Source organism: Gambusia affinis, linkage group LG11 (genome assembly GCF_019740435.1).
Source record: "Gambusia affinis linkage group LG11, SWU_Gaff_1.0, whole genome shotgun sequence".
Lineage (NCBI taxonomy): Eukaryota > Metazoa > Chordata > Actinopteri > Cyprinodontiformes > Poeciliidae > Gambusia > Gambusia affinis.
The window spans coordinates 2,367,701-2,389,292 of NC_057878.1; the positions used below are offsets into that span (position 1 = coordinate 2,367,701).

Here is a 21,592-nt window from a genome sequence, read left to right on the forward strand (position 1 = left end):
GATTCTCCAGAAACCGTCTCCACGGCAGCAGTGCTCATCCCACTGCCAGTGTGGTGAAGTCTGCCCTCATGAATAATTTCTCTCTCGATTTTTGCTCTATTTGTTTTTATTTCTTTACTCCAGTTGTGCTGCTGTTTATGTGTGTAGCCTCTTGTTGTGGAAGAGAAACTCAGAAATAACAGACTAGAAAAAGAAAAGGCAACATCTATGAGTCTCACTTCAGTGGGAAGGAATGCTTCAGAAGATGAGGGCTTTTCTGCATACATTTTCATAATTACTCAGAAGTTATTTTAGAAATATGCTGCCTTCATACAATTTAAAATAATAATAAAAAAAAGAATACTTGAACAGGGGTGTGGCCACAGGGGCTGCTGGTGGGGGCGGGCCCCTGGCCACCCCTGACATCTGATTGGCAACCCTGTCTGGTCGCCCCTACCCAAGCTGTAGGTTTGTTCATATCATATCATATCATATCATATCATATCATATCATATCATATCATATCATATCATATCATATCATATCATATCATATCATATCATATCATATCATGTATCATACAAAATATGCATTTCTGTCATAAATTATTAGAAATAATTTTTTGTTGTTTTATATTTACCATTAATAAGTTTTTTGGTGATTGTTTTGAGTGTGTTTTTTTAGGACATTAAGTATTAATGAACATTTTCATTTAAATACATTATATTATAATGTATTGTCTCTTCAGCAGGTTGATGATGTACACGGTGTTTAATAATAAGAAAAAGCAGCCTCAGATTACTGCACCAACAAACTTCATGAAGTGGAAAATGGAAAAATGAAAACAGTTGTTTGTAATTTGTAGACCACAGGGTTTCAATAATTTTGACTTTAAACAGATAAGTAAGTTGAATAAATTTCGCATAACAGTGCTAAAAATAGAATTCAAGAAAAATGATCCGTTGTAACAAACTAATCTACTGCACAGTTTTCACATGCTAAACACATCTGTGTGTTTTATTTTAGGTAAATCAATAGTTTTGTTATTGAAGTTTTTCCCCGCTGTTCATTGTGACGTAAGACTGCAGTTCATTTACATGAAATGAATATTTTTAATGTGCCGCCTTAAGAAAAAATATCTATATAAAAATAATTAGATCCCACAACATATTAACAGTTTTCCTCACAAATCCCACATCCAGATTAACAAACAGCAAAAATATTACATCTAATTAAAAAAAAAAAAAAAAAAAAAAGCTAATGTATGAAACTACATATCGGGAAGATTGTGAATTGGAGACATTTTGCATGAGAACACGATTACATGAGACAGCAAGATATGAAATGGTTAAACCAATGGGAAAAGCGGCGGCCATTTTGAACTTTCTTCAACTCAACTTCACTTCAGTGTTACTGTTTAGCTGAGCTGAACTATGACCACAATTCACACTCGTTATGTTTCTCTGTAAATCTCTGATGATTTTACATGACAGATGATTAACAAAGCTATTAAAACATCTTCTTTACAAGTCAGCTTATTGGTGATGGACTTTAGCTGGGTGTGAATTAAATCTCTTTCCTAAATGTAGATAAGATGTTCTGATAAAAAAAAAACTCTTTTAATATGGTGCGAGTTTATGCAGTCGGCTATATTCTTATGCTGCCGGAACATGTTGGTCTCCTTCCTGGAACCTTTCGGCTTGTAGAAACCAGAAAAAAAGAAAAAGAAATAAATCAGTGGGTCATTTTGAAACAGACACGACTTTATAGGAAAGACAATTCAAATGAATTCTGGTAGGAGTGAGTGTTTTTCTGTTTGATTTGTATTTATTATAAATTATATGTTGCTAGAGTTCAGAAAATCAACACTAACAAATTCATAAGTGATACAGAAGAACCCTTCCCAATGTGAAAATGCAAAGAAAAAACAATGTTAAATATTATCTTTTGACTTATTATTACACTCATTATTACTTAAACTCCAACTGGAACTTCTTGAACACCAGGTAGGATATTTGACAGCATTCATGTTTCAGCATCAGGTGCTGTAAAGTGCAGATTATGACCCTGGTGACTTTCCATAGCTCAGAAAAACCTCAAAACCTTTTAACTTCACTGACTGAGAACGAGCCGCTGAAGTGTCGATGTTACATCGTTTGGTTTGGAGCAGAGTCATATAAGCTTTGGATTTTTTTCATTATTTAGTTTTATTTCATAGTGACTTTATGATTGACTAATTCAGTTAGATTTAATTAGTTTTTAGAGCGCTTGCTGTTTTTTTTTTACATAGTAAAAGTTAAATATTGCTAAGTTTTAGTGTAGTTTTGTTTTAGTTTATAGAAGTAGTTTTAGTTCTTTCATACTTCATTTTCAGGTGCAGAATTTGAAAAGGTCAAAGTATTGTATTATTATATTGTGATTACAAATACATCGACTGAGTAATGAATACTCAACGGAAGAATCCATTTTTTAAAAATGGCTTCAGTTATTGCAGAACAACCAGCGATCTGCTGGCTTCTAACAACTTTTGCTGTGGCCATTTTGTGGACTAAGTTCCACCAGGAGGAGAATGAAGAACTGTAATTTATAGATGGTTGACATAAACTGCTGGTGTGGGAAAAAAATAATCTATTTCACATCAGTTCAAAAAGCTAATAAATAGATTCATAAACACCAAAGTGAAGAATATCATGTATAATTTAAGCATGGTTTACTTTTATAAGCACACAATATAATTTCAGTTTGCTATAACTTTCCCCATTAATTACCATTTAGTTCTTTTTGTTGTTTGTCTCTTTCAGTTAACAAAAAGTCTTTTTCCGTTTCAGTTTTTATTATTTCGTTAGTTTTAGTAAACCGTAGCAGCCCTTCAGGTTTTGTCTTTATCTGCTAATTTTCTGTCGTGACACTCGCTAGACTCTACACTTTTATTTGGGAAAATGTGTTAGGGACTGGAAAGCATTGATTTTTACAAGATTTCCTTCTCCTAAAAGGTTGGTGTAATGTCTGCACACCTATTAACAGCTTCAATTTAGCATGTCGTGAACTTTAAATCACGTGTTTGTTTCTTTTTAAAAGAAAAAGAAAATGAAGGTTCTATCATTTGGATCTTTGGTTGCTGCATCTTATCATTTATGTTTTCCATTTGAGGACGGACTGTTGACTCCGTGTGTGTGTGTGTGTGTGTGTGTTGTGTCCGTGCTTGCCTCAGTGTGTTTGTGTCAGCGCTGTACCCCGGTGGCCTCTCGCTCTGCTGCTGCAGGGTGGAGTCTGGGCTTTTTGGTGAACCACAATTAAGTTAATTCTTTAATTGCAGATAAATGGAATGAATACCACACACAGCGAGAGACATGAAAAGGACAATGCAGCAAAGCCTCGCATGCAGAGTGAACATACTCAGCATATGGGATGTAGACCCACACGAGCGTGCTGATGATTTTTAATCAGAGAAACTGTGTGTGATGTCAATAAAGCAGGATGTGGTTTAGTCCAGACTATGACAGAAAGACAGACAAAAAGATAGTGACAGACAGACAGACAGACAGACAGACAGACGGAGGATCTGGGGAAAATGAAGCAAAAATTAACAGCTAAGGTGAAGTCATGCCAAAAACTAAGAGAAAAGTGACTTCCTCCCCCTCCCCATTATATATTTATCTCTGTGTTAATGGTGTCTCTGGTGGTCACACACTCCCCCCGCCCCCCTCCCCATCCCACCCCTACAAACACACACTCACACATCCAGGCCGGCAGAAACACGGGGAGTGTTAGCTGCCCTGGAGGACCTGAGCTCATTAAGAAAGAGATAAATGTTTCATATTCCATAATTCTTTCATAGTTCTGCATCATAATTTGCCTTGATTTACGTTTAAAAGAAAACTTTCTATTTCACTGCAGAGCACTCAGAATGCTGCCAGGAGGACAGGAGGGTGTGTGTGCGTGCGTGTGTGTGTGTGTGTGTGAGTTACGGAGAGTAGAGGAAAAGGGGGGAAAAAGGGATTTAAAGAATATTAAATCACATCACAAGGAGAGATGGCCTCACCACAAAGTTCCAGATCTTTGTGGTTTGACTGGCTTGATCTAAAAGTGACGTTGAATCTTCTTTATTTTTTTTTTTTGGCATCTTAAAAGCAACACTTTGAGACTCTAGTGGAGTCTGGTGAGTCCGGAGGTTCATGAGTGTTATCTCTTCTGATTGTCCTGCAATTGTTCCTGGGAGGAAAGTAAAGGTACAAAACAGACCCCAGGACCTCAGAACCAAGAACAACATCAAGTTTCTTTAGATTAATCAAAAGATACACAAGCAGACTCAGGAGTAAGTCCTACATAAATGAACAAACTCATGGAGTTCTCTCTAACGATGTAATGATACACCCAGGGATCAAGAAAACCCCAGTTTTGGTTTTCACAAATTGAAAATGTTTCACAAGTAAGAAACGTTTTTTTTTTTAAATGGCCTGCAGTCAAAATGATCCCCTTCTGTATTTCTGTAGACATAACTTGTTTCATAAATCTCAAAATGTACTTTAAAGAATCTGTTTGTGGTGGAATTGTCCTGTTATGGTGTGACCATTCTTTTATTATAGCCTGCTGGGTTAGTTAATGTTATCCACATAATATTCACTGACAGAAAAGAATTGGTAAGATTTTGATCAGAATCCGCCTCTATACGTGATATTACCAGTTATCTAAAGTGGAATATTTTTCTGTCAGTTGTACTTTTCTGGATCATCCTGGTCATCAGAAAAGCCCATCCAGATTCTGTCTGTTAACTTTGGCTCAGATTATTCATGTTGACAGCACAAACTGCCAGTCACTCTTTAAATGAAGCCTGACCCACTGTGTCCTCTAGGTCGCACGAAAGCAGTGTAGACAACTCAGATGAGAGAATATAATATGTGCTTATCAAATAAGCCTTGCTGTGGCCTTCCTCTTGTGCCTGTTTTCAGTCTCTCTCAGTGCTACAGCAGACAAGGAGTTTGTGTCTGCATGTGTGTGAAACACAGCAAAACAAAAAAAAAAAGGAAAAAAAACAAACATGAGAATGTTTTGCAACTGTGACTCAGATCCTATTGTTTCTGTTAGGTTTTAGTTTCTTCATGTTACTACTTGAAAACAGACTTCTCTTCAGGCTGGCCAGCAACATCTCAACAAGGGCAACCTGTTCAAAGGTCGAGGTAAGGTTGCTTGTGGAGCAGCATCTTTGGTATTTCGTGAAAAAAGACAAAACATGCGTTGAACGCAAGCATTCTTCAAATACTGTGGCTAACCAACCTTTAGCCACTAGCATTTTTTAAATTAGCATCTACTTCAGAGCTTCCTGCTAGTGCTAGTTCTTTAATATCTATCTGTGTTTGATTATCTTGAGATGAAAATCAAATAGTGCTACTCCAATACTACTTCCTTTCTTTCTTCAGAGTAAAAGTTAATAGACAAGGAATATAGTAAGGACCAAAGCCCCCATGCTGGGGTTCTGTCCTGTGGTCGGGTCTCTTTGCCAGTAATGTCAAGCAATATATTTGTAAGAAGATTCGGGGAACTTTGAAGTCGGAAGACACCATCATGTGGTTTGGATGTGACATCTTGGTGGTGTGTGGGAGTTTGTGGGTGTTGAAAATACAAAAAAAATTATGTGGCCGAATGACCAAAAACAGAAATGTTTAGTCTGATTTAAAGTCATACAGAGACACAAACTGTTATGTCTGGTGGCCGTAGATCTCCACGTAGTTGTCGTGGGTTCGATTCCCGGTGTAGAGCCGTTTGCTGCCTGTCTTCTCTCTCTCCACCTTGTTTCCTGTCAGTTGACTGCTCAATAAAGCATCTACTTGCAAAACAGTTTTATTTTTTTAATTATAAATGCACACATGAACCGGAATTTCTGTAAATTGTTGGTCAAAAATTAGGGAATTATTTTTCTAACTTAAGGCCTGCATAAATATTTCTTATTAAATTTGCCTTTGTTAAAACAGAAAAATGAAGGTAAAACCTCATGAAAGCAAGTAGGGAAACATGAACGGCTTGTGCCACGGGCGTGTACGATTCTTTTTTTTTTTAACCAAATGAACATTTTACATTCCTCTGAGCTTTGAGCATGAGGCTATTTTTCCTGAAGTGATTACAGTGGATCTTCTTGTAGCTCTGATCTTTCTCTGGCCTTCACTGCAGAGGTTTGGAAACCAAAACCATGATCTTTATATAACCTTAACACAATAGTTTTTATTCCTAAACTTAAACAGCGTTTACCCGTGTGGATGACAGGTCAGTAAACAGTCATCCTATGACTCAGTTTTCCGACTAACAAATCCCTTTTTGAAAGTCTGAAACATGTTTTTCTCATTTTTTGGGGGGAGAGGAAAAAAAGGACCAGAAAATGTTTAACAAAGCAACCAGATTTGGAGGTCCTGTCCCGCCGGCCGTCCCGTTGCTCGGCTAAACGTTTAGCTAGCTGTTTCAGAGGAGTGCGTCGACCTCAGTGACACGAGGCTCTCGCTTTTTCAGTTTCTAATTAAATCTACCAGAGAGAGCAGACATGTTTAATAGTTTTCGCCTGGTTTCATGTCCCCACGTTTAAACTTTTACCCCATAAACCTCGCAGATTTTCTCTATAACAAAACACACATACACACAGCTTTGACAGGTAGCCTTACACCTTCAACCTTATCTTCTTTTATAATGTCATAAACTCTAACTTTAACATATTTTCATGGAATTTTATGCTATAGATGAAATGTTTCTAAGGAAAACTTGCGCGCACACACATACTTGAAAAACGTACCGTATAACCATTTCATACCGGTCCTTATAAATAATTATTGATTCGTTTTTTTGTTTAAAATATCTGAACTACTGTCAGTATTTCCTCTCCTGTTTCATCCATATTTTTCTCTCCACTCCGTTGTTTTTTATGTTTCAGCAGTTATGAGTCACAGTGGCGAAACCTGAAACTGCTGCTGTGCAAGTTACTCAACAGGTTGTTGCTAGGGAACCAAAGAGTGAGTTTATGCCACCAAGCTTGTTGAGCTGGCTGTGAGAGGTTGAGCAGCTAAAGCCTTTCCTCTGCCTACATCCCCCAGAATGCTGTGCAGTTCTGGTTTGGATTTAAGTGAAATGACTGAAAATTCTATCAGAAGAATTATCTAGGATTTAATAAAAGTACATTTTCTGTTGTCTAGACGATGATGGGAATCTTATTTACAGCAATAATATTAAAAGTTAAAGTTATGGTATTCTATATATAATCATCTTCCTAAAATTCTGCAATCTTTTTGCCATAAGTGATGGATATTTTTGTCTAAAGAGGTGATGTTTCTTTTTTTTTTTGTTCTCTTCCCCCCCCCCCCCCCTCCCAAAATAACGTTTGACAAAAAAGAGAGACTTTGCCCAATATTTTAGGATTGTGGTGATATTGAACATTCTCTCAGATTCATTGTCCAATCCTAGCTGTTTCTATACTTCTTAAAGGAATTTCTTACATAAAAGTTCAGTGGGGGAAACAAATGAAGATGTAAAAAGCCCTGCAGGATAAGATCAGTTTCAGGAGCAGTGGGAGGGTTCCAGGAGGTCGTGGAGGATTCTCAGTTTCATCAACACCTCAAATGATGCGGTGGCTCCCGGTTGGCATGGCAGCAGTGCCCCGTCTCACTCCCGTCCTGAACCAGGAGTCAGGACAGGAGACAGGGGTGTCTTTAGAGCGGGGCTCGCTGCGCTCTGCTGGCTAACATCATCATTAGCTCATGAGGGAGACCAGACCTCACCGCCGATACGTGCCTGCGTGTGTGTGTGTGTGTGTGTGGCCATTGATCCAACGAGTCCCCACATGTCAGCACGAATAAGCAGAGAAGTGATGAAGGCCTAGGGACGAGGGCTGGCGGGTCGCGGTGCATTTCACCATCCTCTCCATGATTTACCCTCAATTAAGCTATTAAGTGTCTGGGTGAGCTGCAGCGGTGGGGCGTTTGTGGATGTGTGGTCCTCATTAAAGCGAGGAAACATCTTCTTTTTCATGCCTCATGCCTTTAAGTGTCTCTGTTCTGCTGTTGGCCTCGCCTGCATTCTTCAAGCCTTTTTTTAGATGTTTGAGGGAGCGAAACAAAACAAAATCTGGATTATGGAAGGAGAAAAGAAAGGAGGGAAAAGAAAGGAGTGAATTCCTGTAAACTGGTCATTCCCTTCCCCCGGAATATAAAGCCCCCGCGAATAAAGTGGAGCAGTTTCATGGTCTGGCCGGCCCACAGTATTATTTAAGTAATACCCTGTTATTATTGAAGAGAGAGGGAGAAACGCGAAGGACTATTATCTTTATGTGGGTCCTTTAATTTTAATGTGCCACAGATTTATAGCTGGGCATTCCAGTGGGGACGCCCCTCCCTGCTCTTTAAGACAGCGGGGCGGGCCGGGACCACAAGGTTCTCACAACAGCCACTACCTTCTGACAAACAACCAGAATCCCCTGGCCTCCTTACAGCTGTCAAACAGCCTCAGCTGACAGCCAGCCCACCAGCCCCTCCAGACCCCCCTCTAATACTCCTCCACCCCCCCATGGCCCCCACACGGAGGCTACGGGTTAAACCAGGGGTCTCAAACTCCAGTCCTGGAGGGCCGGTGACCTGCAGTTTTTAGATGTGCCACAGGTACAAACCACTGGAATGAAATGGATTAATTACCTCCTCCTTGTGTAGATCAGTTCTGCAGAGCATTAATGACCTAATTATTCTGTTCAGGTGCTGCAGCAGAGACACATCTAAAAGTTGCAGGATACCAACCCTGTAGGACTGGAGTTTGAGACCCCTGGGTTAAACGCTGCTAAACATTGAGCTGCTTCAGTCCTGAACCAGATTACTGAATAATCTGAGTTGAGGAGTATGAGACGTGAGAAACCTGCTTTTGAAATCATTTTCTGAGGCTGAACAAGAATCCTTCTGATCTTAAAAACTTTTATTTCAAAAAATATATTTTTTATATATTTGTAAAAACTGTCACCTTGTTGTAATATGAAGCAGATAATCTGAAAAGATCTCCACCGCCTCCCTGAGTGGCTGTTGACTCCCAGTCAAAAACAACCAATCACAGCCAGGAGGAGGGGCGTAGCGCTGTCAGTCACTTTGTGTACGCGCTGCTAAATGTACTTATGGTGTGGAAACAACTCACCGCTACAGGAAAACTGTTTATCCGCCATCATCAGTGGCCATGCTATCTACATTAGCTGGGAATGAGCAGCACCTCACAGAGGATGATTGACAGCCCAGAGACACACCTCCTGTCTCTGAATGGACGTTTCTGGTCAGCACTGGGAGAAGGCAAAGAAGTTAAATTTTTTTCCACATATTATCTGTCTCATAGCATCCTGTCATTATATGGTGGCAGTTTCAAATTTAATTCCAAATCAAACACGACTGTTTATGTTTCTTTATTTTTATCCATTATGAATGCATCTCCCTTCTAACTGCTGGGGAAAATATGACAATGTTAATAAAATTGTACATTTTGTTTGGAAAGGTCTTTCTTTCTCACTATCTCACATTTATCTGCAGCTCAGACAGCTGTACATCAGACCCTGATGTACCCAGCATTATTTTGTATGATTGTCCTTGAACACCCTTTCCCCTCGTCCGCCCACAGAGGTTCTGAATGAGCTGGTTAAATAATGACGCGGCTGTAAGACGCTTCCTGGCGGACCGCTGGTTGGTGTTTCACTACAGCTAATCTTACACACATTAGGTCAAAGGTTTACTGGACAGAAAGGCGTTTAAATGCAGCCCTGGAGCCGGTTAATGGTGCTTGTCGCTTCGGAGCTGTGAAACACTTGTTCTCACCTTTAGTTCACCCTGCAGCCCTGACTACTGTGTACCAGAGGAGGGGCAGTTAATGGGTGTTTTATAAGATGGATTGCATCACAGTGTGTTCAACATTTGATCTTAGATTTTAACCCACGTAATTTTTACTAAATGGATTTCTGGTTGGGTTTTTGATCAGGGGTCACTGTGCCCCGTTAATCAGCTCTACTTTCTTTCTCGCCAGGCACTTCACAGGCCACCCCCGCTTCAGGTAAAGGAGCACCACTTGTCTCCGATGCGTGACGAGCCGCTGCCTGCCCAAGCCAATGAGGAGAGGTCGCAGAACATGGTAGTTGGAGCAGCAGGCGGATGTCCTCCTGCTGCGGCGAGCAGCGCCGGCGGCAACAAGAAACCACGATCACGCACTAAGGTACAGTCACTAAAAGACCCTTCAACCTTTGACTCAGCTGACATCTTGTGGTAGGGGTCACACTATGAATATCTGGTGCGAGAAACCAAAACAAAATGACGCTAGTTACAACAGATCAAGGAAGGAGAGTGCTAGCGTGAGTATAAGTCACATCAGCCAAGGGCTACATCATGAAGCGGAAACAAATGGTTACACATTGTGTTCAGTTGCTTTTCAACAAACTCACGGGAATTTTTGACTTCGGCATGGAGGTCTGGCAGCAGTTTGAGACGCGCCGATGTCCGTCCGCTAAAATAGAAGTATTAGGAACAGTAGCACTTTGCTAGCGAAGTGCGCAGCAAGGCAGAGCAGAGACACATGCAGTGTAAATCGGGTGTGATAGAGAGACATCTACATTCATCTCCTTGACATCTACAGGACATAGCTGCACCATTCACTAGCCCTCTAAGTAACCAGCTGTAGACTTAGTCCTCCATTTTGCTTTCAGACCTTGATTTTTGCAGTCATTTCAACAAAACACTAAAATATAAGCAGGAGGTTATGGAGAGTTAGTCAGCGAGGCCAGTGGTGAATAGCTGATTTACATTTCTCCATAGTTTTCCATTCTGACAAAACTCCTGCTGACATCCCGAAATTTCAAGGCTCACAGTAATTTTATGCACCAACAACTTTTCATGCAGTAAATTCTGCGCTTCTTTGTATCGGTCTGTCACATAAAATGTGGAAACTGATTTGTTCTTCCTGTCTGAATCGGCCGTTTCCTTCCAGATTTCCTTAGAGGCCCTGGCCATACTGCAGAGCTTCATCCAGGATGTGGGCCTGTACCCGGACCAGGAGGCCATCCACACCCTGTCCGCGCAGCTCGACCTCCCCAAGCACACCATCATCAAGTTCTTCCAGAACCAGCGCTACCACGTCAAGCACCACGGCCGCCTCAAGGAGCTGGGCGAGGGGGCGGCGGCCAGCGGCGGCGTCGACGTCAGCGAGTACAGGGACGAGGAGCTGCTCTCCGGCTCCGAGGACCCAGAGTCCAGCGAGGACGGGGCCGAGGAGATCTACCAGACGGCCGAGGGGAGCAGCGGCAGCACGGGGGGGCTGAACCAGCCCCTGACTTCCTCCAGCTCCACCCCCAGTCAGTCGTCCTCCGGTAACGGTGTCGCTCCAGAGGAGGGTAAGGACAAGGGCCCCGGCCGGCTTGGTGGTCCTCTGGTCCCGGGCGGCTCCGCCTCATCCAGTCCTCAACAGCAGACTGACTACCAGAGGTAGAAACCGAGCGACATCGCCAGATCAGGACGAAACTGGAGAAGAAGACTCTAGGAAGTTGTCATGACAGCAGCAAAGCGACGGCGTGGATGTCTGACGGCAACACTGATCTGAGATCCCACATGTACATGACTCAAACAGTTCATCGTGACAATCTCCCATCTGTGGAATTTGTGAATTTACCTCAGAAAAAGACTGCAGGTTTTTTTTTTTAGGAGCGGTTTGTGTAACTGTGTCCAAAGGACCACAGAACCGTTTTATCGTTTGCCCCCCGTCTGATTTTTAAGACCTTCGCTGCTCAAGCAGAAACAGTCCAGCAACTTCTCTGCCACAAAGGGAAGTTCCTGCTTCTGATCACTGAAGTCTGAGCACACCTCACCGGGAACGTCCTCACCTGACTGTCAGGTTCTCTCCCCTCTGAGGCGACGGGAACCTGAGGCTTTCATCCATCCGACGTTGCTTTCGCCTGCCTGAGAATGCACACAGACAAGCTTTAATTCGCCGAGGGAGGAGGGCAAACGAGACTCCAGAGCCCCCCAGTAGTCCTGTCTAGCACTTACAGTTCACACGGACTCACTGCTGTTAGGGGCGACCTTCTTTACTCCCCAAGGGACAGTCGGGTCTGACCCACCTTCCTGGCTCCACCAGCCAACATGTGGTGGAAGAAAAAAAAATAAAAGTACCCAGAAGGTTTAAAGACAGCGCCTAAATGTTCAGCAACCAAACAATCAGTCACTTTATGTGCGGTAGTCGTCCCTCCTCCCCTCCCTGCCCACAGTCCCTGTGTTTCACCACACCTACCCGCACTTAAACGTCTCCAAGCCTATTTATTGCTATCTTTATCCATGATTATTATTATCATTATTTTTATTATTGTTGTTATTATGGTTAGAATTGCTGTCACTGTGCGCTATTTCTAGGTTTTATTTCCATGGTTTGAAGCGGCGGTTTCCAGAACTGGGCGGCTGTGTGGACAACAGACAGTAAAAGTTTCGGTTCCGCCGTCAAAAATGGGGACGAGGAAAGAAAAAAGGGAAAAAAAAAGTCGGTGAGGCTGGACTGACATAAAGAGAGGCAGTTACTGATGTTACTGGGTAAAATAAAAATGTCCTTTCATGTTGTGTTATGCCATTTTTTTTATTAGCTGTGTCCCTCCTCCCACTCCTCCAACTAAAAAGGAAAAGACTTCTTGGAAGGACAGAATCCAGAGTGCTTCTTTTTGCTGCAGTTGATGACAATCTACTTTTTGAGCTCTTAAAGGAAAGTGGCAGGTTTAACTCTGTTGTTAGCTTTTAATGTTTGTAAATACCCAAAAATGGGATAAATTGTTGTTATTATACTTGGGTTTTTTGTTTGTTTGTTTGTTTTTCTTTTTTTTTTCTGAGTGTTTTTAAAAATTTGAGCCAGTTCGGAGAGACGGAGGACTCAGTGAAAACTTTCAACAAGGCTATTTAAAAAAAAAAAGAAAAACACACACATATACACGCACACACACACACATGCTCTTCTTATTTGATGTCTGGTGAAGTCGTGTAAGCGTTCAGTATGTTTGAAATACTAGCATGGATACTGTCTGGTTCAGCGATGTGATTGGCTGCTGCCCAGTGACCTGTCTGTCCAGTCAGTGCTCTGTGTGATGATGATGATGATGATGATGATGTTGTGTTCTTCTGTGTGACAGGAATCAGGGTTAGACTCCAGTAAGCAAATCTTTGTCCATAAATGTTGAAGTGAATTAAAATTTGTGCATTCCAAACTGTTTTGTTGTTGTGATCTCCATCACAGGGCAGCGTGCACACACACACACACACACACACATACGGGTTTTGGTGGTTTAGAGGGACAATTTTTTCAAACCAGTTTTTTGCAACACTAAACAGTCACCCCTTTCCACTTGTGCTAGAAAGACGTAGTAAGTTGTCAAAAATCTTGTTTGAGCTACACAACATAGATCTCACTTGAAAACTTCAATACACACATCAGAACTCAAAATACAAGAACCTGATGCAATGCTGTATTAGAAGGACAGACGATAATGAGGTGCTTGGCTCCGCCCATGATACCAACAGTAATTGTCAGGGCCAATTTTATTTATCAGGACCACAGCATACACAAACATGAAATATATATGTATTAAGTCCAAACATGGAAATATGGAATATGGCTACACAGAAAGTGGACTTTATTTACAGCACCTTCACTAAGAACTAGAGCAACAATTCTGTTTGTGAACATAAAGGAAAATCTGTGAATGGCAAAGTTAAATGAATTATGGGTCTATTGTTAAATCAAAAAGATAATGCTGGCATTCTATTATAGTGGCCAGTTGTCCTTTCTTGATGTGTTCGCCAAAGTGCCTCATGACCGCAGCAATCTCCAGGGAGATCATGGATGCTTTTTTGGTCTCCTAGCACTTTCCATAGATGCTAGAAAAAAGAAATAATTCATTAGTGAAAACCAACTCCAATTGTTAATTTTTCTTGGTTATAAATTATGTAATGCCTGTTTTCAAATAAGCATTCATAAAGAACATACATTAGTGGGAGAAGCTACAGAAATGAGCATGTAGGTTGCATCGATGAAAATTAATTTCTGCAAATGCCAAACAGGTTAACACTTGGTATGGTTGCTTGGTATGTATGATTAATTATTTGAGGGAATTCTAGAAAATTTTTTTTTTTTTTCATAATTTAAAATTGCATTTGTTTGACAAACAGGCCTCAGCAGCTGGTGAAGAACCATCCAAAGCCAAAAGACTTGTTCCTCCTTCTAATGCTGGTGCCTAGTCTTTTTTCCAGTGAAGGAGATCCCACTCTGAACCATCTCACTGACTCCACCAAAATACAGGTTCTGTACAGGTGCAGCATCAGCAAAGGGCCGTTTATTGAGATCTCTGGTTTCCTAAAACCAGAGATTAATCAAATTTAAGATGTTAAATTTGGTTAATATCTTAAAATTAACCAAATTTAAAGATATACTCTGATTACTTTGCTTATTAGTTTTGTGGTGCTTTGATATTTTGAAAAAAATATAAATATGTGAATGTATTTCAGATTAAGATTGGGATAGAGAAAGTAGTATAAACAGTCCCATTACTGATCACCAAATTAGATTTTCTAGCATCTGAACATTGGCTGTGTGAAAGTTTATCATTTTAATACAAGGCACAGTTAAATGGTATGTGTGTGGTAATTTAAGCCAGATGACATATTGGATAATGTCTGCTCAAAATATCATGCATAAAGAAGAACATGGTCACCCTATTGCCTTTCAGTGGTGTAGATCATTACTTTTGACCATGCTTCAGTTGTGCTTTTGAGCTTAACTAGCTTGGTGTTTCAAGACTTGTGTAGGTGTGGTGATTTACCAGAATTTTTATTTGTGTTCCTTTTTCTGCGGGGCTCTATGTCCTTCTGTTTTAGTTTTCTGTTGAGCTCTTTCCCCTTACCATCTGTGTTTACTTTGTGCTGAAAAGAACATATAAAAAATATGGGGTTAATCAACTGAAAAGTAAAGAACACTTGCTTAAGGTGAGTCTCTTCCCAATGTAGAAAACAGTTCTCCATATTCCTGCACATTACATGTTGAATATTACACAAGACCTGTGTGTCTGTGCACTTCTACATGTAACTTTCAATTTTTTGTAACTTCAAAACTCAGTCCTCTATATACCTGCATCTTACATGATGAATATTACACAAGACCTGTTTGTTTGAACAGTAGTTAATACCATTTTAATGACTTCATTTAGAAAATAAGTTGGTCTATGGAGACCAATAGTACCTCAGGAGGGTTGGTTAAAAAGGATCCCCATGCATCCACGTCACCAGCCTGATACGGTTCCTTTTTGGAAATCTGAAATGTAAAGAACACTCATTGAATGCGAGTTTGTTCCCAATGTAGAAAACAGTCCTCCTTATTCAGGGACCTTACATTTTGAGTATTACACAGGACCTGCGTGTATAGGCATTTCTACATGTCACTTTCATTCTTTCAAAACTATGTCCTCCTTATTCTGGCACCTTACATGATGAGTATTACACAGGACCTTTGTGTATGGGCGTTTCTACATGTAACTTTCATTCTTTTGTACTTGTAATTTCAAACCTCTGTCCTCCCTTTTAATGCAGCTTTACATATCAAGTTCTAGACAATACCTGTGTGTTTGAACAGTACTTAATATCATTTCAATTACTTAGTTTTAGAAAATATGTTGGTTGTTGGACACCAAAATTACCTCTGGAGGGGTTGGTTGAACAGGATCCGCATGTTTCCACATCACCAGCCTGACACAATTCATCTTTGGAAATCTGAAATGTAAAGAACACTCATTGAATCCAAGTTTGTTCCCAATGTAGAAAACAGTCCTCCTTATTCAGGGACCTTACATTTTGAGTATTACACAGGACCTGCGTGTATTGGCGTTTCTACATGTCACTTTCATTCTTTCAAAACTATGTCCTCCTTATTCTGGCACCTTACATGATGAGTATTACACAGGACCTTTGTGTATGGGCGTTTTTACATGTAATTTTCATTCTTTTGTACTTGTAATTTCAAACCTCTGTCCTCCCTTTTAATGCAGCTTTACATATCAAGTTCTAGACAATACCTGTGTTTGAACAGTACTTAATAACATTTCAATGACTTAGTTTTAGAAAATATGTTGGTTGTTGGACACCAAAATTACCTCTGGAGGGTTGGTTGAACAGGATCCGCATGTTTCCACATCACCAGCCTGACACAATTCATCTTTGGAAATCTGAAATGTAAAGAACACTCATTGAATGTGAGTTTGTTCCCAATGTAGAAAACAGTCCTCCTTATTCAGGGACCTTACATTTTGAGTATTACACAGGACCTGTGTGTATAGGCGTTTCTACATGTCACTTTCATTCGTCTGTATTTGTAATTTTAAAGCTACGTCCTCCTTATTCTGGCACCTTACATGATGAGTATTACACAGGACCTTTGTGTATGGGCGTTTTACATGTAACTTTCATTCTTTTGTACTTGTAATTTCAAACCTCTGTCCTCCCTTTTAATGCAGCTTTACATATCAAGTTCTAGACAATACCTGTGTGTTTGAACAGTACTTAATAACATTTCAATGACTTAGTTTTAGAAAATATGTTGGTTGTTGGACACCAAAATTACCTCTGGATGGTTGGTTGAACAGGATCTGCATGTTTCCACATCACCAGCCTGACACAATTCATCTTTGGAAATCTGAAATGTAAAGAACACTCATTGAATGTGAGTTTGTTCCCAATGTAGAAAACAGTCCTCCTTATTCAGGGACCTTACATTTTTAGTACTACACAGGACCTGTGTGTATAGGCGTTTCTACATGTCACTTTCATTCGTCTGTATTTGTAATTTTAAAGCTATGTGCTCCTTATTCTGGCACCTTACATGATGAGTATTACACAGGACCTTTGTGTATGGGCGTTTTTACATGTAACTTTCATTCTTTTGTACTTGTAATTTCAAACCTCTGTCCTCCCTTTTAATGCAGCTTTACATATCAAGTTCTAGACAATACCTGTGTGTTTGAACAGTACTTAATAACATTTCAATGACTTAGTTTTAGAAAATATGTTGGTTGGACACCAAAATTACCTCTGGAGGGTTGGTTGAACAGGATCTGCATGTTTCCACATCACCAGCCTGACACAATTCATCTTTGGAAATCTGAAATGTAAAGAACACTCATTGAATGTGAGTTTGTTCCCAATGTAGAAAACAGTCCTCCTTATTCAGGGACCTTACATTTTGAGTATTACACAGGACCTGCGTGTATAGGCATTTCTACATGTCACTTTCATTCTTTCAAAACTATGTCCTCCTTATTCTGGCACCTTACATGATGAGTATTACACAGGACCTTTGTGTATGGGCGTTTCTACATGTAACTTTCATTCTTTTGTACTTGTAATTTCAAACCTCTGTCCTCCCTTTTAATGCAGCTTTACATATCAAGTACTAGACAATACCTGTGTGTTTGAACAGTACTTAATATCATTTCAATGACTTAGTTTTAGATAATATGTTGGTCGTTGGACACCAAAATTACCTCTGGAGGGTTGGTTGAACAGGATCCGCATGTTTCCACATCACCAGCCTGACACAATTCATCTTTGGAAATCTGAAATGTAAAGAACACTCATTGAATGTGAGTTTGTTCCCAATGTAGAAAACAGTCCTCCTTATTCAGGGACCTTACATTTTTAGTACTACACAGGACCTGTGTGTATAGGCGTTTCTACATGTCACTTTCATTCGTCTGTATTTGTAATTTTAAAGCTACGTCCTCCTTATTCTGGCACCTTACATGATGAGTATTACACAGGACCTTTGTGTATGGGCGTTTTTACATGTAACTTTCATTCTTTTGTACTTGTAATTTCAAACCTCTGTCCTCCCTTTTAATGCAGCTTTACATATCAAGTTCTAGACAATACCTGTGTGTTTGAACAGTACTTAATAACATTTCAATGACTTAGTTTTAGAAAATATGTTGGTTGTTGGACACCAAAATTACCTCTGGAGGGTTGGTTGAACAGGATCATGTTTCCACATCACCAGCCTGACACAATTCATCTTTGGAAATCTGAAATGTAAAGAACACTCATTGAATGTGAGTTTGTTCCCAATGTAGAAAACAGTCCTCCTTATTCAGGGACCTTACATTTTTAGTACTACACAGGACCTGTGTGTATAGGCGTTTCTACATGTCACTTTCATTCGTCTGTATTTGTAATTTTAAAGCTATGTCCTCCTTATTCTGGCACCTTACATGATGAGTATTACACAGGACCTTTGTGTATGGGCGTTTCTACATGTAACTTTCATTCTTTTGTACTTGTAATTTCAAACCTCTGTCCTCCCTTTTAATGCAGCTTTACATATCAAGTTCTAGACAATACCTGTGTGTTTGAACAGTACTTAATAACATTTCAATGACTTAGTTTTAGAAAATATGTTGGTTGTTGGACACCAAAATTACCTCTGGAGGGTTGGTTGAACAGGATCTGCATGTTTCCACATCACCAGCCTGACACAATTCATCTTTGGAAATCTGAAATGTAAAGAACACTCATTGAATGCGAGTTTGTTCCCAATGTAGAAAACAGTCCTCCTTATTCAGGGACCTTACATTTTGAGTATTACACAGGACCTGCGTATAGGCATTTCTACATGTCACTTTCATTCTTTCAAAACTATGTCCTCCTTATTCTGGCACCTTACATGATGAGTATTACACAGGACCTCTGTGTATGGGCGTTTCTACATGTAACTTTCATTCTTTTGTACTTGTAATTTCAAACCTCTGTCCTCCCTTTTAATGCAGCTTTACATATCAAGTACTAGACAATACCTGTGTGTTTGAACAGTACTTAATATCATTTCAATGACTTAGTTTTAGATAATATGTTGGTCGTTGGACACCAAAATTACCTCTGGAGGGTTGGTTGAACAGGATCCGCATGTTTCCACATCACCAGCCTGACACAATTCATCTTTGGAAATCTGAAATGAAGAGATGTATACTGAATGAGTCCATAGAAAAATAAAATCCACCTATTTAATGAACCTGTCCAGCTGATTGTTAAACAGACATTTTATGTATTGACACTGCAAAATATGTCTCCTGCTATAAAATGTTCATTAATATAAGGTCAAAATATACTAATTTACATATGACAGTTTCTAGCATTTTGGATAGCGCTGAACAAGTTGAAATGGTGGTCTGGTTAAGTCTTTCTCCAAAATCTGGTTTTAGGCACTCTGCTAATCACTTCTTGTTTTCAACTATAATGAAACTCTGTACTACAACTTGACATTTCCTTCAAAAATATTTTCAATGCTAGTAGAATGACTTGTGATAGTATTTTCACACTTACTCGTACCCTTCTTCTCCATAGCCAGTCAGAATCACTACAATTATGTCATTTCTTCCCCTGGACCAATATCTTTGAGTGCAAACAAACAGAGATGACGTCTTCCATCCACCCTTGTAACTTTCATTTTGTTGTTTGTGTTCATCTCTTCATCATTTACCAGCCTCCCCAATGATCCATGTTCTCTGGCAGCATCAACACTAAAATATTAAGTATGCTATAAGAATAATTATACCATGCAACGGAAATGATTTTGCATATTTGGTGTTTGCATGTCAGAAGAATATTCCTCCTCCAACTAAAACTACTTTTACTGATGAAGCTGAAAATGTTTACATCACTTTGATTAAATATAAAATAAAAAACAACATTAAAACAGTCACATACCAAAGCTGTTGTCCATTGAACTTGAAATCAAACATAAAAGCCTGGAGTGCATCATGGTAAATTTTCAATCGGTTTTCTTGTTCCTTCCTACTTATGACTTCCCCTCTGCACTCAATAAGGAAATCTCCTTTTTGAAAGCACTGGCAGCTGAACACACCCTGACCTGCAGGTAAACATAATGAGTAAGGTTGAATAAACTTTAAACAATGCATATCTTTCAAATAGTAGCAAATGAGATTATTAAAATTTTTTCAAAATCAGTTAATTGATCTAATTTGAGGTCTTTCTGTGTTACTTGAACATTTGTTTGTCAGCTGAGTGGTGCTTCTAAATGTCACTCATTCTTTTATACTTGGAATTTCAAAACACAGTCCTCCTTTATACATATATATATATGATCTATGCTAGTGTGCAGTATAAAATAGTTTAAAAGTCAAAAAGCAAGACAAAAGTAAACAAAACAATCCTTTAATAAACTCTGGAATCCTGTACGTAAAAAGTCACAACTCACCTTTAAATGAATTGATGTATTTTACATCAAATCCTCTTTATCTTCACCCAAGGAGAATAATAGCTGGCATCATGTTTGGGATTTCTTTTTGCTCTCTGAGACCTTGTTGCTGACATCTCCTGCAAAGATCAGAGTAATTTGTTGTTGAGCAACAACATGATGCTTTAAATCAGGAGTGTCAAACTCCAGGCATCGAGGGCAGTGTACTGCAACTTTTAGATGTTCCTCTGGTCCAAAACACCTGAATTATATGACTGAATTAGCTTCTAAGGGCAGTCAAGTTGATGACCTGCTGATGACCACCTCATTTGATCCAGCCATGTGGCATCACAGACACATCTAAAAGTTATTGTATACAAGCCCTCAAGACCTTGAGTTTGACACCTCTGCTGTACACAATATGATTTGATTTTATCGTATGAAAAACCTGTACTGAAGTACACAGTATTACATAATTGACTTTCTATTGACAGGTTCTCAAAACCTTCAAATATTAAAACATTATCTTAATAGTAATGATTATTACAAAGGATAATTTGTGCCTGTGAAAGAATATCACTCACTGATGCACAGAAAATGTCCAAATACAGTTTTGTCTAATTCTGGAGTGAGCCACCTTCCCTTTAAACTCTGGTACACTGACTAAGATGGTTGGTGATAACTAGCTAAACTGAAGCAAATCAGATGCTTTGGTGCATCCAAACATCAAGTAACCTACAACATTCTTCAGAATTACAAATCAATATGTACTTAAATGTCTTAAGAGATTCTGTATGAGTCTTACCTCTTCTTCCACGCAAAAGAAGTTCAATTAATACTAATGGCTTGCACCTGGCCTTGATGGACTGTACCATGTTGATAGAGTAGGAGGGGTACAACAAAAGGAGAAATCCATTTTGTTTCTGAAGCACACAAGGTCAGATTTTTTCAGAAACAAGAAAACAAATTTATTTGAGTTATATTTTGTAACTTTCATTCAATATTTCAAAGTTAAATAGTTTATCATACATCTTTCTTTAATTAGGAAACAACAGTAAGATGGTATCTCTCACCAGCAATGTTTAATCTTTTATCAGGAAGGTCACTTCTTTTAATCATTTCTGTTCAATCAATTATTTAAGTTTACTTCTATAGCACATTTCAACACATATATATACATATATATATATATATATATATATATATATATATATATATATATATATATATATATATATATATATATATATACATATATATATATACACTAGATCACTTTATGATCTAAAGTGTTCAAAACACTTTAAATCATAAAACAACACTGTTGTCTAATGGCAGACAACACCAGCAGAAAAAGGTTGTCTTA

General features: G+C 39.2%; 1 protein-coding gene and 1 long non-coding RNA gene across 5 annotated transcripts in view; one reads left to right on the top strand and one right to left on the bottom strand.

Annotated features, from left to right (window-relative positions):
• satb2 (SATB homeobox 2) overlaps positions 1-13,201 on the top strand; it is a 58,778-nt gene extending 45,577 nt beyond the window's left edge. For 2 of the 4 annotated variants that reach the window (XM_044131112.1, XM_044131113.1), the window contains exons 13-14: positions 9,976-10,182; positions 10,951-13,201. In XM_044131112.1, the coding sequence (XP_043987047.1) occupies positions 9,976-10,182; positions 10,951-11,448 (705 nt within the window). In that variant the 3' untranslated portion in view covers positions 11,449-13,201. The remainder of the gene's footprint in view (positions 1-9,975; positions 10,183-10,950) is intronic. The other 2 variants (XM_044131114.1, XM_044131116.1) reach the window with 1 other exon arrangement.
• A 1,671-nt stretch (positions 13,202-14,872) lies between these two features.
• LOC122839504 lies at positions 14,873-20,281 on the bottom strand. The gene is made up of 5 exons (XR_006372050.1): positions 20,248-20,281; positions 19,737-19,899; positions 18,907-18,978; positions 15,229-15,300; positions 14,873-14,912 (listed from the first exon to the last, which is right to left on the bottom strand). It is a non-coding gene; the product is annotated as an uncharacterized LOC122839504 (long non-coding RNA).
• Positions 20,282-21,592: the final 1,311 nt, after the last annotated feature.